The 19,467-nt window shown below is 39.3% G+C and overlaps 1 protein-coding gene across 1 annotated transcript; it reads left to right on the top strand.

Annotated features, from left to right (window-relative positions):
* Positions 1-1,879: 1,879 nt before the first annotated feature.
* On the top strand, positions 1,880-19,252 carry Smp_146030 (cytidine deaminase; the record flags this gene model as incomplete). The annotated part of the gene is made up of 7 exons (XM_018796270.1): positions 1,880-2,287; positions 9,318-9,515; positions 13,370-13,439; positions 14,440-14,642; positions 16,368-16,675; positions 17,499-17,822; positions 18,682-19,252. The coding sequence occupies 7 exons, from the start codon at positions 1,880-1,882 to the stop codon at positions 19,136-19,138; spliced, it is 1,968 nt and encodes a 655-aa protein (XP_018650499.1). The 3' UTR covers positions 19,139-19,252.
* Positions 19,253-19,467: the final 215 nt, after the last annotated feature.

Here is a 19,467-nt window from a genome sequence, read left to right as displayed (position 1 = left end):
AAACTGAAACTAAACAATACAGCCAAATTGTACACTACAAAGCAAAGGAAGCTAAATTAACGCTTTTCACATTGATTTCGTGAATTTACTGCGGAAAAACGCGGCTCAAATACAGGAAAACCTGATATTCGTACAACATAACGGACACCCAACAGAGCCTCAGCTACTCAAATATGGAATGACCGCCTCTCGTCAGACCGTTCAAGGTCGTTTAAGCGAAACGGCGGGCGGCTTTTAGCTCGCTGACTTTATTTTACCGTGCTTAACGCGTCCGAAACTTGACGCTACCGACCCCTGTTGCTGATGGTTAGTCGTAAGCTTAAATTATATCTCATTGTTGTCGATTACTTTCTGATTAGGTGTGGTTGCGTTCTGTTTACTTACTGAGTCCTCCACTTTTTATCCTGGTCTTTCGTCCCATAGGTTCGCACACCGACCTTTCACATCCAATACGAGGAACCTTCAGGCTAGACACAAACCTACCAAAGTCTGGCCGTCACAACACAGACTGTGTTTTTGTTTCATACATCTTGGTGGTTTTCTCGTTCTTAGTTACTGAGATTGCAGCGAGACTATAATGTACATTATAGTCTCGCTGCAATCTTGATTGTCCATACGTATGGACATATCAATCAGATATACGATAACAGGTCTCCAATTTGGCTAAATAAAGTTTTGGTATGAAAGCTGATGTCAGTTCGTGATGAAAACCTTATAACTAATCCTTAACCCTATAGGGTCCTAAATATTAGGTGAACATTCGCAAAGTCACTTAAGCCTCGCTCAAACGTCGTCCACAAATTGTAGTCTCACTGAGAATGCTTCAATATAAGGCTTGAAAACCAGAAAAGATTTTACTGACAGCCTCACAGAACTAAAACAACGTAAGACCAGGCACATATATGGATTAGTTCAAGTTGCTACACACTAGCACAAGATTATCACCAAATTCATAGGATTAGTTATTGCAATGTTAGTAATACATAAAAGAGAGATCGCATTTAAGGATATACTACAAGAGGAAAGAATTAGTTCATAGAAGGAAAGGTGTAAAGTAATTTTAACCTCATGGCTTAGGGGAAGACAAAAAGTGTAATATGGCAGTAAACTGCCGGATCCCCAGTACTTCTCTTTCTCCTTCCCGTTTTCTGGTCAAATTAATTGAAGGGGAAGTTTATGATAAATTTAGGGCCAGTTGCGTCACTGTACTGATACAAAGCCTAATAAAAGCAGTCGATAAAATGTCCTCAGGTTCCTATTGTTTACTGCACCCATAGTTTCACTCTACTCCATAGACATAGGCCATTTGTCAATGATAGATATAATTCGAAAGAAACATGCCCAGCGTTTCGTACTTGTCATTCACTCATGTAGACGCCTTCCAACTATCTTAATAAGTGCATTGCGCGAACACATTCATTCACTTAATTTCCACAAGGTTGTCCCAATCTCCCTATTTTGGGGGGGGGGGAAATCTTGTTTGTTCTGGGGAAACCACTATAGAAAACTTTGGGAAAATGGCACAGAACCCCCAAAATTTCCCCAGGTCTGAGGAAAATCCCCAAATATTCGAGGAAATTTTGAGTTTTCGCCAGAATCTTATAACACGGGGTTTTCCCCAAAGTTTTGGGAAAACTACCACATTTTTTTAAGACTTTAGGGAAAACCCCAAAATAGGGAGATTGTATATGTTCACATTCAGGATCGAAGGTTGACGTAACTTACTAGTCAAAAGAGAAAATCGTCATACTTTTGTCAAGTTACAGACTAATGTTTGCAGTTTGACAAGCTTAATCTCGAAAACAAACTGCTCCGTCAATAATCTGTGTTTTCATGTTTTTAGATCTTTCCAAATAAATTTTATCGTTTGATGTAAAGTATGGACAAGTCAGTTGAACTTTCTGAAGTTCTCGTTTATAACCCTAAAAATGTACCTCGTGGTGCCAAACAGTTAAACCCTTATGAAGCACTTGCTTTGCGTCTTCGAATAATCAATTCATGGAACAAACCTCTGGAAGTGTTACCTCTTAAGTTCGGAAAAGAAGCAGTAACAATGGCTACCTTTTTCTCAAGTTTACTTGTAACCTATCGCTCAAGATCGTTTTTCAATCTGTTTACTAGATTTGGACTTGCTTTGTCTTTTGTTCCATGCGTACTTCTTCCTACTGGCGTAGCACATCACTGTTTTACCCGTTTCGTTTTTAATCCGATTCTTGTTGGACCCTCTAATTCAATGTTGTATCCTGATTGCAGTATTTGCTTACAAATACGTGAAGCTCTAATAATGGTAAGTTATCCTGTTCACAACTGTAACATATTTCTCCATTCTTACTGAGCTACATATTTCGTGTATATATATTTCTTGCACGTTTAGTTTGTTCTGCTTCTTAAAACAAGTGCTGCCAATAGCTTAGTGTCCATGTGATTCATAGTTGCGAATATGTACCATCATGTTTCAACTCCACCTTTAGCTCTTCTAGAGTTACTGCCAGTCCCAAGCCCGGGTAAAGAAGAAGTGTTGGAATAGGGTCGGCAACCCCATCCCGTAGAAAAAAATTTTGCTAAAAAAACGCCAACCAGATTGAACAAATCAAACCATTTTAACTCTGCCCACCGAATTCAAGTAGGAATTATGAAAGCCGACATTTTTCGAAAGTCACGAGGCCGATGCCTCTTCTAACAACCGGAGCAACATGGAATGTCTAGACAATGTGGGAGACCGGAAAGACCAGTCAAATGGCAACGGAAATGAGGAGATACAAATTGCTAGTACTCGGAATCAGCGAGACCCATTGGACCCAAGCTGGACAGAAAAGGCTAGATACGGGAGAGATGATGCTATACTCCATTCATGAAAACGAAAATGCTCAACACAGCCAAAGAGTTGCTGTCCAAAGAAGCACGAAATACACTTATAGGATGAGAATCTCGCGGATCCAGGATCATCATAAGCATCTCAAATCAAAGAAGGAGGGAATCACAATGAATGTTATCCAATGTTATGCACCCACCAATGATAGCAACGGTGACAATAAAAATCAGGTTTACGAGAGGTTGCAATCAACTCAACCGAATCTAAATGTCAGGTCCTAGTTGTTTTTTACTGTCTAAAAATCGATATGTTCCACAGACAGTAATATTTAATGCCTTGGTTTAGTAAAGTATTTCATAGGTTGAAAAGTAATGACTCTTAAAAGCCGTCACTTTCGATTAATCCTTTTAAAATATGGCAGTGACATACCAACTCACAAAGAAATACATCACCATTGACAAACATAAATTTACTACAGGTGCAACGTTTTCGACTAATTGGTGTATATAACTAAATTACCTATCTACTAAATTAACATTAATCTTCCTTTTTTACTAAATGCGGATTTTGATTTGTTATGATTACGTTTCGACTTTTGAATTGAATGGAATACTGATTAGTAAGTGATAATCACTGGTACAATGTGATCATTTATATTTTTTGGTGAGTTGGTAGCTAACCTTAGACCTAGCTCGGTTTGATATTCGGTTGCAACGGATGCTGAAGCCACTTTGCTTACATCAATCACTTTGGGACAATGAATTTGTTGGTCACTGAAACGTAGGATAAGATCAGTGCAAACCATGGCATGATCAGAGTCCAGGGACGCAATAAATTTTTCTGTTGTTCAATCCACTTTAGTGTGTGGTCGCTGAAGAATGTCACTTTGAATGACAAGTGTAGTTTCCGTAAAGCAGTATCAGTAATAATATCCGGTGGTGGCATTTAAACTTTTGACCAGCCAGAGACTTGAGTTCATTTGGACAAGGCAAGTTTCGCACCATAGACGAGCTGCTGAGCAAGTTAGAAAATAAAAACACAATGGAAATAAAACGGAGTAGGAGAGGGAAGTGAAGTAAAGCGAATTAGGTGGGTAATGAATACCTTCTGAGTAGGTGGAGAAGCAAATCAAGTTAGTCGATCTATTTATAATTATTCGTTGCCATATTTGGGAGGTCCCCAGTATCCACTATCCTGCTTTAAGCACTGTTTATCCTCTCACTTCTCTAAACAGTACCTATGCAGCGAGTTGACAGTAAGTAGAACTTCTCCATCTGTGGTCATGTCAGCATTTCGTGAGTGAGATTGGAATCCTTCCTAACTCGACTGTACTAGGGCGATTAGAGGCAAGGTTTGTTATACGTCACTTGGATGTCTTACACCCTAACATACTTCTACACCTGCCGAATAAGTTGTCAAATTTGGGTTAAAATTTCTTGTTTCATCTATTAACTTAAACATTTGAAAACGGTTTGTTAGGCCACGGACTAATCAGTCTACTCTAAACCACCAACTGTTTTTTTCTTTATTTTATAACAAGCGTTATAATTGTTTTGTAATGTTCGAACTGTTATTTAAACGTTATTTTCCAGTGAATATTTAAACCAACTACATCAGACTAAAACGTGTTTGTACGACCCAAAGTTTCATGTAAGACTCCCAACTTTTGGTTCACACTTTGTTAGTCTCTCACTGTGCTGACGTAAAGTGTAACAACTCCGACCGATGTACACTCACTTTGCGTTCTAGGTCAATGATGGCTGGCTGACATAAAACAGAAATGTCTGGAATCTATTCTCTTGGGAAATTGAAATAATTGGAACAAAATGTATAGTCTACTCAAAGCCATTTTTCTTGTAATGAGTGGCAACACAAAGCAATAATAATTATAAATAATAAGTTACTATAAGTATATGTTATGCCCCGATAGGGATAACGAATGGTAACTTTGTGATCTATTTATGAACTAATATTATGCATATATTTTTTATCGTGTAATCGCTAAATAACTAAAGTATTCATATTCGTGCCCCCCTTATTATAAGCTTTATTTTGATCCATAGACTATTATTATACGACTTACCATTCATGAATTATACTCAGTCTACTAATTACTGTTCCCCTATTCACAGCCACATTTGGCTAAATCTTGTACATATGTTATTGTTTATTTTACGGTACGATGTGGTCAGCTTGATTGGTCAGTCAGTCAGTCACAACGTAGAACTTCGTACGTACGTACATCAGTTCGAGTTGCCATACCACATTAGCACAGAGATGCAGTTGTCGATTCAAATCCCATAGTGGTAGAAGTAGTAGGAGTATAATCAGAAATCCAAAAGATTAGGGTTTGAAGAAATTATTGAAGGAGTATAGTACAGTGAAATAAATTTGGAAAGAGGAAAAGATAAAGACATGAGGAATTCAGAAGATTAGAATTTGGTAGAACACAAAGAGTGGATGCACCTTCGCCATTGCAAACGATTTTGAGCCATGTCATTCAAGGTCTCTAACCATCGGTTGCTGTCATCTCGCGAATCCCAACCAGGTAGTCTACACCTACCAACATGGCCCAGTCCACTTGTCAGTGACTTCATCGATTTGTGCCACGTTTTGGTCTGGCCACCCCTAGCTTTCTTCCAACCTACTCCTACACCATGAAACATTGCACGTCGGGGCAGTCGGTGGTCGGGCATACGTAACACATGTCCCAGCCATCTCAACTGATGAAGTTTCACTAGTTCATCAATCGATTTGCCATCCCTACCTAGTACTCGTTTCCTAACAACTGCATTACTTACCCGGTGGTCCCAGGATATACGAGCAATGCTTCGAAGACACCTATGATCGAACACTAGTAGCCTACGAATATCCTCTACTCTTATTGGCCATGTTTCACTGCCATAAAGTAGGACGGAGCGAACTGCTGCACAGTAAACCCGTCCTTTGGTTGGTAGACGGATATCTCGCCTACGCCATAAATGGCGCAAGTTGGTGAAAGCTAGACGAGCCTTCTGTATCCGTGCTGAGATTTCGTCACATACTAGACCACAAGGGCTGATGAGACTCCCTAGATAAGTGAAGTGGTCTACACGCTCAACTACTTCACTCCCTATCATTAGTTCAGGTGTCGCTGCAACCCAATCCTGAAGTAACATTTTGCACTTCGAGGGAGAGAATCGCATCCCGAACATGCCTGCATAGTTGCTTATAGTGGTCAGAAGACTCTGCATGTTGTCAGCGTCTTCACCAAGTAAAACTATGTCGTCGGCGTATTCTAAGTCAACAAGTAAATCTCCCGGTAAAAGTTCAACTCCTGGAGGTTTAGCTGATGAAAGTGCTATCTCTAAAAGTATGTCAATGACAAAGTTAAACAAGAATGGGGAGAGTGGACAGCCCTGACGAACGCCACTTGTGGTAATCAGTTCTGATGACAGTTCGCCATAGGCTCTAACTCGACCAGTTGTGTTCGAGTAGAGAGCCTTTATGAGGTTAATGTACTTCTTTGGTACTCCTTTCAGTGACAAACACTGCCATAGAACCTCACGATCAACGGAGTCAAATGCCGCCTTAAGGTCAAGAAATACTACTATTGTGGGACGTCTGAATTTGTGTCTATGTTCTAGGACCTGACGTAGTGTGAATATCTGGTCTATGCAACCACGTCCAGGTCGAAAACCAGCCTGGTTTTCTCTAGTCTGCTCTTCACGAGCTTTGGTTAGGCGACCTAGTATTATTGAAGCTAATATTTTAGACACTATATTAGTCAAACTGATCCCTCTGTGATTGTCACAGGAGGACTTTTGTCCTTTCTTATAGACTGGCACAATCAGTGATTGGGACCAGTCAGATGGAATTACGTCCATTTCCCAGATTCTACCTAAGACATCAGTCAATCTCACTGCTAGTACTGGACCACCATCCTTAAAAATCTCAGGAGACAACCTGTCAGGGCCTGCTGCTCTCCCTCGCTTCAGATTTCCTATAGCTTTTTCAACCTCACAGAGGGCTGGAGGACTTACATCAATTTGCCATTCAGGACGACTGGGGATCGTGGGTAATTGAAGTGTGGCTGAAGGCCAGTTGAACTGATCCCTAAAGTGTTCTGCCCATCGATCCAATCTCCTGGATTGAGAATGAATAATATGCCCATCTTTATCTGAGATGGTTTCACTGATATTCGGGTTCCTAATACCGGTTTCTTTAACGAGTCTGAATAGCTGCCTACTGTTACCTATTGCCGCTGCCTTTTCCATCTCTCTTGCTTTCGCTACCCACCACTGTTCACGATCATTACGTAGGCTTCTTATAAGCCTGCGCTTAAGTTGACTCCGCTCTTCGTTATGTTCAGAGCCAGGTGGGATGAGTTTACGAGCATCTATCAGTGCGGTAGATGCTGCCGAGATCCATTGTTTCTCCCTAACGTTATGGTTTACCTTACTAGCGGATATCACTACTGCTTCTACAGCTTTTCGGATGTCATTCCACGCTGCCTCGGGGTGGACACAACTTACATGGCTGCCTAACTGTTTTTCTAGTTGTTCCTGAAATATATTCTTAGCTTGCCTATCATTAAGTAGAACCCTTAGAGGCTTCCCTGCAGTGTCTTTCCCACGACCAGTAAGATGCAGACAGATACGTGCTCGCACTAGAGCATGATCTGAATCTAAACATGTGCCCCAGAATGAGCGACAGTCTTCTATCGAGCCCCTCCATCGGTGGCTGATAGCGATGTGATCTAATTGGGTCCAACGTTGGGACGAATTCGGGGGTCGCCATGTCAAAAGATGTTTTTCCTTATGCTTAAAGTTAGTATTTGCAAGAAATAGGCGGTTATCTGAGCATAGCTGCAACAGACGGTCGCCATTATCTGTTCTTTCCGCCATGACACCATAAGATCCACCCAGGTGTCTTTCCCTTTCACTTAGTTTACCTACTTGAGCATTAAAGTCACCTGCTACTATTACTACATCAGAACGCCTAGCTTCTCGGAGAAGGTCAGAAAGTTTCCTGTAAAACTCATCTTTTATATCGTCTGAGCTGCAGTCAGTGGGAGAGTAGGCAGAGACGACGAAGAGGCAACGACGAGTTTCCCTATCTTTCCGGGTCCTTACTGATCCGTTTAGTCGGACAGCGCATAGACGACTGTCTACTGGGATCCAGTCTAAAAGAGCTAGTTCTGCCCTACGACTTAATGCTATACCTACTCCAGCGAGGCCACGGGAAGCAGCATCAGGGCTTCCAGATACATGAAGCGTGTATCGAGATGAAACTTTATTTTGATTAGGTGCGGTCAAATGAATGACACTACTCGGATCTTGTATGCGCGTTTCGGAGACGCAGCACACATCGATGGTGTAAGATTCTAGAGTCCTAGCTAAGGAAGCCTGTTGTCCTATTTGGCACAATGTTCGGACATTAAAAGTTCCTACATGTAGTTTAGAGCGTGGTTTCAGGAGACCAGGAATAACGTTCTGTGTACTCGAATCGTTTGCCCTAGCGGTGCGAGGTGATAAAAGGACGTGGGAAGAGTTAGTCGTGGAGATAACAGAGTTATTAGGTGTAGGAAGGATTTGAAAGCGACCAACTTGGTCTCGTGTGCAGTTAAGGGTATGAGGGCTAGTATCACTTCCCGGCTGCCCACACCGTGGAAGGGTATTTCTTGAGGGACCTGAAAAAGAAGTTGGATTAGTGTTGGTCTTAACGACCTGGGAGCATGACCGCAGTGCCCAAGGGACAACTGCTTGAGGCCGGTCATGCACGGCCTTTTTGTGGGGGATTTTTGACGTGTTAGCTCCGTTCTTCAAAAGTCCTTACCGCCGGAGACGGAAATCCGTGGAATAAGGCGAGGTGTGCATTTTTAGGGTCGACCTTTTCTAACCCCACCCCTCCTTGTGGGAAGGCAGCATCGCTGTCATGCTGGTTGTCTGAAGGAAACACCTTACTGCTTTCACACCTCTGTACAGTCAGCAGTACGACTTCGCCTTCGGACCTTGGGATTGCTGCTTTTAGTCTCACCGCTCTTCAACCGACCTGTCTGGCATGGTAGGACCTTGAGGAACGATTGTTCCAGCCAGCATAGCTCGATTGGATCATCACGATAGGCAAGCCCGACCACCACGTCAAGGTAGCAGCAACGGTCGGGAGCTTGATTGGTAATGATTCATGCCGCAGAGGCTGTTCTGGACTCAACTGGCTCGGCTAGGCACAAGCAGGACCGATAAGTACTTAAGACTGTTCGCACGACTTCCGTGTATCACTGGCCCGATCGACAAATCGCTGCTCTCTAATTGGCGGTCTAATAGCGGTCATACATTAACAGAGCATCCACTCGGCCACAAGTTATAACAGTATGTCACCCTGAAAAATGTTTGGCCTATGAATTACCATTAATATTTCCAATTCTGTCTGCTTTATAACATGATTCTCATTCTAGATTAATGTAAAATATCCAACTTATTGTTATACAAGTTTTTTGAGAGTTTCTCGCTTATTTTTTCTTCAGAATACGTGTGGATTGGTCCTACCCTTAGGCTTTGGCTTTCTTTCTTCCGCAGCCTCTGCACTTATGACACGATCTTACCCTGTACCTGATCTGCTTGATGCCAAACGTATGTGGAGAATGTTCAAGCTCTATAGTACCTCGTTTCGAACCGTTGGCACGTGTTTGTTTTTGGGTCAGACAATATTTGGAACAGCATTGGTATATGCTATGATCGACAGTAATCAACGCGTGCTCAGGCAGCAGAAGTTCAGTCCTAGTAGTGAAGGATTCATCGCAGACTAAATCGAACTTTAGTGCTTGTTGTAAATTGGTTACACTTAAACTAATATAGACTTACTTTACTGCACTAATCTTCTTAACTCTTAATTATATTTGAAAAAGTTATCGACCCAATTTTATTCAAACTACAGGCAACAAAATGTCAGACGAATACACAAAGGTATTGCATTTCTTTTGCACTGCTCATTTTCTTAATCTCTTTTACACTGAGTACACTTTCTAACATAAGTTAACATTACTCAGACATTTCTTTTGATTAAGAAGACAAGTTTTACAAAAAACATGAGCGACGTTTGAAGATAATTCATCAGAAACTCAATGTGATCGCTTTCATATTACTGTGTTAACTCCCGGTTGTAACCAGCGCACAATGATGAGCCTGTGTATTTTGAGTAGATTTATTAATTGCATTCACAATTGAACTGAAGTATGTCTGTATTTTGTTGGCCATTGTTGTTTATTTAAAGTTCATCAAGAGTGATATTGTGTTGTGCGCTACTTATGCGGACTGGTATTAGTAGTATATGGTAGGTTTTCAAAGTGAAATGCACACCAGCAGAGGACTGAAATAAGGTGAAGAGGAAGGAAAACAGAGAGCAATCAGAATGACAAAAAATTGAAGGAATGATGGAGTATATGAAGGAAAACTTAAAGAGAATGAGCAATTGATGTATTTAATGTATGATTTTCATATTTTACAAAGGCACTGTGTATTTTTGCATAAAACATTAAGTTGGTTTACCTTATCTGCGTTTTCGTTCACTAAAATATTACCACTTTATTGCATAATGGCTTGCTTCAATAGGCTTTTTACCCCCAGTAATCTTTTAAGGTATACTACGTGTTCATTTGCAGTCAGTCAATCAGAATTCAGTGTAGACCATATCCCCCTAATGTAATAAATATGTTGCACCATTCCGATTAAGTAAATGCTATGTGCATACATCTTTGTCCATTCTTTTCACAGAACTGTTGTTTGACTCGGAATTTAGTCTCACTAATCAACTTTTCTTTGAGAAATAAATTATTGTATTTCGTATTTTATACGAAGATGGCCCAAAGCTTACTACCTGTACTTGATTACTTAGTCGAACGTCTTGTAAACATCGTAGAAAGGTTAACTGTGTTTTCTGTATCTGGTTTCTACACTGATTCTATTGGTGTTAGACAGTTGTCATATCATTCTTATTGTGGAAGTCTTTCGAATTAATGAAGAAAGTTTGCTATTAAGTTACCGTTTCATGATATTTATAAACACCAAAATTATATTGAGTGTATTGAGGCTTTCTATTTGCTGTTATATCGCTGTATAACACTTGAAAAGTTATCTATTTATTCATATGAATTTTAAAAGTGATTGGGACTTTTTTAAAATTAGTTATTTTTCTATTCAAATGGTTTTATTATCTGAATGACATTTATTAAGTCCTCATCTAGAATTTATTTCAGCTATATATATTGATCAAATAGTCATATTCAAACTAGTTTAAGAAGCTGACTCGAAATAAATAAGTGGTAGTTTTATTTCTATTAATTAGGGGGGCAGTTAAATAATACTATATGGTAGTAAATGTGTCATTGAAAATATCGAATGGCAATAAATTCTCTTCCCCCCTCCAAAGTAGTTAAACAACTACACATAGAGCAAACATGAAAACGTCAACATCTAGAGGGAAGTACGGGATACAATGGACAGCTAGGATGCAGCTGGACGATTTAGATTTTGCAGATGATCTGGCTCCTTTATCACACACGTAACAACAAATGCAGAAGACGACCAGTGTAGCAGTAGCCTCAGCAGCAGTAAGTCTCAATATAAACAAAGGGAAAAGCAAGATTCTCCTATACAATACAGCATGCACCAATCGAATTACACTTGACGGAGAAGCTTTGGAAGATGTGGAAACCTTTACATCTCTGGGCAGCATCATCGATGAACACGGTGGATCTGATGCAGATGTGAAGACGCTGATCGGCAAAGCAAGAGCAGCATATTTACAACTGAAGAACATCTGGAACTCAAAACAATTGTCAACCAACACCAAGATCAGAATTTTCAACACAAGTGTCAAGACAGTCCTACTGTATGGGGTGGAAACTTGGAGAACTACGAAGGCCATCATCCAGAAGATACAGGTGTTTATTAACGGTTGTCTACGCAAAATACTTCGGATCCGTTGGCCAGACACTATCAGCAACAACACGCTGTGGGAGAGAACAAACCAGATCCGAGTGGAAGAAGAAATCAGGAAGAAGCACTGGAAACGGATAGGACACACATTGAGGAAAGCAGCCAACTGCGTCACAAGACAAGCCCTCACGTGGAATCCTGAAGGCTAAAGGAAAAGAGGAAGACCAAAGAACAGATTACGCCGAGAAATGGGGACAGACATGAGAAAAACAAACAAAAGTTGGATAGAACTAGAAAGGAAGGCCCGTGATAGAGTGGGTAGGAGAATGCTGGTCGGCTGCCTATGTTCTGTTGGAAGTAACAGGCGTAAGTAAGTAATATAGAGCAAATATTTTACTTATCTTGGAATTTTCGTCACTCCTGGTAACTTGCTGGTTGATGAATACTCGGAATGGATTTAGAGAGCTAGTTTAGCTTTTGTCATCTTGTGTTACTTACGGGATACAGGAATATCCATCTTTCAACAAAGTGGCGAGTACAACGCAACGATTTTTTCTGTATTACTCCATGATATGGAAACATGGCAACTGAAAATAAAAGGCTGCACGCTTTTGACCATAGGTGACTTCGATGCATTTCTCGCATATCGTGGAATAAGGGCGAACAATACTGTGGTTAGTATTAATTATTAGGTTAATATATCAACTCGGTTTTTGACGTCGTAGATTCTCATCGACTGAGGTAGTTGGGACATGTGCTATTTATGCCCAACTGCGACCTACGTTGAAATGCAATGTTAACTGGTGTAGGAGTGAATTGAAAAAAACTGCCAAATCAGGACGTTGAATCACTGGCTGTTGGACGGATCAGTGGTGGTAGGTGGTTGAGATTCTCACAATTACCGGCAATCAGTGGTTGTAGACGTTGGGTGACATGTTTCAGAAACAGTCATGGATGAACTCAGTCTTAAACTCTTACTAATCCTTTATGTATACATTCTCCGTTCTTTTCACAAACTATATTCTTTGTTTGTTGTTTACTACTATTGTTGTTAGTGAACGAACTCTCAGGTGGGGACAACCAGTTTATTATTTGATACAAAATTACCGAGCTCTGTGGTAAAATGTGAAACCTATATATTACATTCTTCATTTTTCAATCTTCCATCAAATGTCTTTTACATCCGTCATAGTTTTTCCACTTCCCAGTTCTTTTATGTTTCCTTTTCTGTTTTCATTTCAATCTCCTCAACCTTCTTTTGACAGGCATTCAACTTCAGACTGGTGTTACATGCTACTTATGTCTGTCGATATAAGTAGCATACATCACAGTACTACCAACATTTTGATTTTTTTTTCGTTCATTTCGTCATTTTCAACTCTCTGTGCTGATTTGGTTCAGAACCCTCAGTAACGCTTTTTGCTAGGCTCTATGTTGATAATGACTAACATAAGACAGCATAGTGAAACCACTTATGAAATGGTTACTCAGTAACTATAATATTTCTTGCTGACGGGAGATTTTCTCAAGTCTGGTTTCACAAGTAGTTTGTCAATCTGATATAATCATGAGCCAAAAAGCGTTCGCTTTCCTTAGTGTGATTTCTGGATTTATGTTTCTATTGATTACCTTTTCTCTACAGATAAATGTGAACATTGGTGGCTGCAAAAATTGCCTGTCCTCTCTTCATCACTTGCTTGAAAAGTATGCTGGTACGTCTATACATATTTTTTTGATAAATTCGCAAATATAAAGCTTGTTATCAGATAAAAGACAAAGCAATAGCATTGTGGTTGGAGCACATGGCTGTCGACTAGTATGTCCCAGGTTTGAACACCATTACGTATATTTCAGCTGGTCAGTATAATTAGTCACCACACAATGCGTGGTTCTAAGCTGAATTCATAAACCTGTACTTAGTAAATCTGTTATATTACCCGTTATGGAAAATATTTCCTTGAAGCCTCATTATTTTTTTATTTTCTATAGAATAGGGGAATAGGCATCCTACGTTTCACTGATAAGTAGTGTCCAAAATATAATCATCGTTTGAACTTCTTACTCTCACAATATCAGGGTAAAACAGTATTCATCACTCCGTTTTGAATTAAGCAGTTCCATTCAATGAGTTTTTACGTCGTTAAAGAGTAAGAAATTTCGTCTACAGTTTATTCTCAAGCACAAAATCATTGAAATCAACATGTAATCTTCTGATATAATTTATTTGTAAAGTCGTAATAACTTGAAAAAAAACGCTATCAGAATACAAAAGGCAACATACTACTATTATGCGATTCATGATTCCCATTTCCACAAGAATCAGAAGCCGTATATAAAATTTGTATGTTGGAGAAGTGGTCGTAGAACAGCCGTCAAATCCCTACAGCCTATTCGATGAAGATGGTAAATTGGTCAGTATTATTATATACTTTCCTGAAGAGCCCCAATAAATACTCAATGTTCGGTCTTCGTCTATCATAAATTTATTTAAGGTTACTGAACTTTTGTTCGTGGGAATGCGATTCCCTAACGTATAAAAACCATTCGTAGATGCTCAGACACCGGAAGATTACGCAAGTCAGGATTTTTCAAACCATGTTGTGTTCGAGATGCACTATAGTAATGATGTCATTTACTTTCGTTCGTGTCAGTTGTTAATCTGTACAGTAAAAACACCAGCATAAGTGTGCATTTCTATCTAACTATTTCCAGATATAAAGGAATATACAATTAGTTCTGAGAAGAATCTCATATCAATACACCCAGTTCATGTAAAACGGGTGACCAGTCTTTTAAAATTTGTTGGATTGGATATGAAAGATGTCGATAATCATTTATCCGTTTACAGTAAGGACAGTAAAACTGAGTCAAACGATGACATCTACTTCTTACCGGAGTTAGATGATAACTCACAGGTTGGTAATTCCTTTAATTTTTTTGTCGTTTGCACAATTAGCTTATTGCTATTTTATGTTCTCGCTACATTCACACTAACGAAAACTTACACAGATCGAGGTGTATTAAACCGGCCGAAAGTACTTAATTACGTCTGTTACCCCTGGTGGAGGTGCGTAGGCCGCACACCAGGATACTCTAACCAACTCTATCTTCAGCTCACCTTCCCAGTTGTTTCCTTTTGCTGTTGGTTTCTTCATGTCTGTTTCCGATTCCCAACGCAATATATTCCTTGGTTTCCGTCTTTTCCTCTACCCTTCAGGATTCCACGTTAGGGATTGTCTCGTGATGCAGCCTGATGATTTCCCCAATGCATATCCTACCCACCTGCAGTGTCTTTCCTAATTTCCTCTTCACCTGGAAGCTGACTTGTCCTTTACCACAGTGGGCTGTTGTTGATGGTATCCGGCAACTGACATTAAGTATCTTGCGTGGACAATTGTTTATAAATTCTTGTACCTTATTGATGTTAGGTGTAGTAGTTCTCCAAGTGAAGCCAAAACTATCTTGACGTTCGTATCGAAGATTCTGACTTCGATCTTGGCTGGCAGTTGTTTAGAGTTCCATATGTTTTTCAGTTATAGGTCTGTCCACGACCGATCCCTACGGAATCTGGAATGTTGGTATCGAAGTTGAATGTCTACTGAACCTTTCATCCGGTCCAACAACACTACTGAGAACATGTCCTGGTACTGATAGTAGTGTGATACCTCTGTAGTTCTCACACTTGCTCATATCTCCTTTCTTTGGTACCTTAATGAGGTGTCCTCTCCAGTCTGTCAGCACTTATTCCTCCTCCCAAATCTTCTTGAATGGAAGGTGAAACATGTTTGCAGTTACTTTTATGTCTGATTTGATCGCTTCAGCTGGTATATCGTCGGGTCCTGATGTTTTCCCATTCTTGATTTCCTCGATCGTTCGTGGAGTAACATCTATAGGAGGGTCTCGGTGTGTGCTGCTTCCATTTCCGGTGGGTTCAGTAGAGCTGATCTAGCGAGAAGTGCGTCAATTCATATGAATAAACAGTTCCGTTTAGCTTCAAGAGAACACTTTGTTTATTTCACTGTCTTTTCAGCTTGATGTGAAGTCAACACTAAACACGTGTATAGGTTCCAATGATAGTAGGTTGCCACAATAATCGTAACCCATTGACATGGTACTAATAATATTAACCAATAAAAGGTACGTTAATTAATCACATAATTTGGGATAAGCATTCAACAGAAATAAAAGTTTTTGTAGAGAATTAAGCGATAACTGATTCTACTGCATTCTACTGATAACTGATTCATTGTTGATGTCAAGGTTCAGAAACCTCACTTGTATTTGATGTGACTTTTTAAAAAAATGACCGCTTAACATTCAACGAATTCATGTGCGATCCATATCATTATGAGACAGCACAAACCGTTATTTGTCGTTAAAATTCAGTAGACCGTGGAAATAATTTACTTGATTTGTTTGAATTTTCAAGTATGATAGACAGTTGGTAATTTTATATCAATAAACTCTTAAGTAATGGATTCGTAATGGGTATTTACTTCTATTTATCACCTCAGTAAATGTCCAGGTATTTTAATTTCCTTAATTATTTCATATATTTTCTTTTATCTCATAAGAAACAACTAGTTCACATAATGCCTATGTTTCATTTGAAGATATTTCAATTTCATTTTTCATCACAGATCACTTCTAGGAGATCTAAACGCAAACGACTTGATAGTCATCATCCTACTATGAAACAAAACGACCACTGCATTATTGCGTCCGAATTAGTAGCAATACTTCCTCATGAAGTTGAATGTTGTCGACCACATTTAGTACCAGGTTGGTGTGTTGCAGTTTACTCAGGACATCATCTTAGTAAAATAAATCAGTATTTACAGTCATCTGTTCCACTCCCTGGGGAGCTCAGTCATATTAAACGAATAGACAGTTGCCGATCATATGAAAATAAATCAACTTATGTCTTTTTGCAGATAGCCAAACCAAGGTTCGTGTTGTAAACGTTATCAGCACGTATCAAGTGCCGATTAGTATTTGTTTCTGTTGTAATGTAGTCGGCTTTGGACCCACATTGTTTATCCCAGGCCTAGTGGTATTACGGGTCTCCTTAATAAAAAGTAAATAGAGTAGGTTTCGAACCTTGACTTGATTCTTGGTTTTTTATTGTATAATGAAGATATGATTTCGGAAATGTAAGTTTTGTTATTTTTAAATAAGCCAATAATGAAGCAGTTAAGGTCCGGTCAGGGGCGAAAATAGTTCTCTGTTTCTCTCAAAAAGCCCTTATGGCCACGCTTCCGTAGCCACTGCATGAGTGTTAGTTAGAGAAGTGAGAGGACGAAAAGCGGACATCTGGTGCTTAAACACGATTATTTGATAGAGAGCACCCATTCATGGGAGCTGCCAAACCTCCATTTCAAACCTATGGTACACATGGCAGCTACTACCTTGATGGGATTGAACGGCTTATGAACCTATTCTTAATTACCGGCTATCACAGAATTGAATATTCTGACGTTTTTCCACTGACTTGTGGACTAGATTCTTAGGTTAAAGGCTCTATGGGTGGCACACTTGGGAAACGATATATGGTACGACATGAGCTGCGAGACAGTATTGCAGCACTCTCAAGTATGACTTTAGTTGTTGATAATTTCTTTAGAGAACTAACTCTGCAGTTTAGGGCATAATGTTTGTTATTGTCTCATATATGGTGTGATGAACCGATAGTTCACTATTGGTACATTTTAGATTATAATGAGGTTTAAAATATATGTAAGTTTATTTCCTTTTGTCTTCATTTGTTGCAGCTATACATGGCTAGATGCCAATGAAACATTAGATTCTATGGTCCAATTACTTCAATTAAATTCATCCGATCACCAAATTATTAGCACATCCCCAACACCCTGCTGGATACCACTTCGTGCTCCAATAACTCGTAAGCATCAGCTCCTTTACTCATTTTCGAATGAATCACAAGAGAAAAGATTTTCATCGTTCAGAAATTCACTTAATAAACCAATTATTTTAGGTTGGCCATCCACTTTACGGGCCTGTCCCGAACTCGAGGAACTAGTGAACGTTGGACGGAGCTTGTCGTTGTCATGTTTTTCAGAATTAGAGCTAAAAAAGTAGGTTATTTGGTCCTTAGAATTTTTATATTCGACATCAATGTATATATGATACCAACGGTGTACTTATGTGCTAAACGGGTTTCATATTATATTGTTATTACTATGTTTAGTGTTGTATGATGATGAGACGATGGAGTTGTATGACTTGTCACTTAGCACCTTTGGTGCCTGGGAAGTTATTCTTACTGGTTTAAACTAACGTTGGAAATGCGCAAACAGATCTTGCACAAGAAACAGCAAAACTCAACTTATCAATTCTAGTGGTATATCTAAGGATTTATACGTTTAAAAATGGCCGCAAGTGTTTCTCTTGCCCTAACCTGCATATGTCAATCGCATTAAGCGTATCAGCTCTCAACGTCCTAAAGATGAACAATCCAGATTTTTACAAAATAGGAAGGATTTTCGAGTTATTGCCCTCTAGTTCTGGATTATTTTAAACTATATGGAATCGTTGTTTTACGAAAGCAATTAGACTTATATCAAGACTTATATCATAGATCAGTAAAACTTAAAAATGTGTAGAAGTTACCTTGCATACTTAGAATGTTGTACAATAAAAAGAAGAGGGAATTTTTAAATGGAAACTTGATGCCTAACTCAGTATGCAACTTATGCTGAGATTTGAGTAAAACGTTAAGCGCTTACTTCGGCTTTGGGAAACAAGCTATGTTAATATTCTCAGTACTGTGTTCGTTTTAGCAATATTTACCGTATCGATTTCTTTAGTTCCGTTACGGCATAAAATTTTAGTGGTGTAGAGTAGACCAAAGACTTTTCTTAAGGAATTGCCTTCTACTGGTTGGTTTTCACGTTATGTTATATCGAATACAAATACTTGTGTTATCTTTTTCAGACATTCATTATGGCTCGAACGTGTTTCCACCTTGTCGAAACAAGCACAAGAACTAAAAAATATACATCCACAATCATGTGCAGGCGTTGGTGGTCCGGCTTGTGCAGTTATCATAGTCGATCCAGAATCGAATATTGCATTAACAGAGTCAACTACACCTACGACAACATCAGATATATCTTGGTTAGATCATGCAGCATTACTTGCTGTGTCAGCTGTTGCTAAATTAAAAGGGAATACAGGAAATCAGTACTCTGATTCTTACTTGTGTACAGGTTTCGATGCATACTTTTCACTTGAACCATGTCTAATGTGTGGTATGGCTCTGCTTCATAATCGCATTCGGCGAGTTTTTTGCTGCCAAAAGCTTGCGGGCGACGGTGCATTTACCAATGCAAGTCGTCTTCACGTTCAGGAACAATTAAATCATCGTTTCCGAGTATTTAGTCCGCCATAGATGTCTATGGGATTTGCTTTATAACAACATATCGATAATAAATGAAAAAATAAACTACACCTTGTCTTTTTATCAGGAAAATAATTACATATCATATGTTCTGTGGTGTTGATAATGACCGTACATATATTCCACTTCATTAATTGTAGACTTCTTTTACTGTATTCGCTCGAGTGCATTCAACCTACAACTGTGTTTTGGCTTATTATAAATGACGATAACAACTAAATTTTATAGCCAGAGATTTGTACCCTATTTGTGATACTTTAGTATTTCTGAAACTAACCATGTTAACTAACTGAACCTTGAAAATATGAAACTACCTTTCG

Source organism: Schistosoma mansoni, chromosome 2 (genome assembly GCF_000237925.1).
Source record: "Schistosoma mansoni strain Puerto Rico chromosome 2, complete genome".
Taxonomy (NCBI): domain Eukaryota; kingdom Metazoa; phylum Platyhelminthes; class Trematoda; order Strigeidida; family Schistosomatidae; genus Schistosoma; species Schistosoma mansoni.
This window is presented reverse-complemented; position numbering and strand designations above follow the sequence as displayed.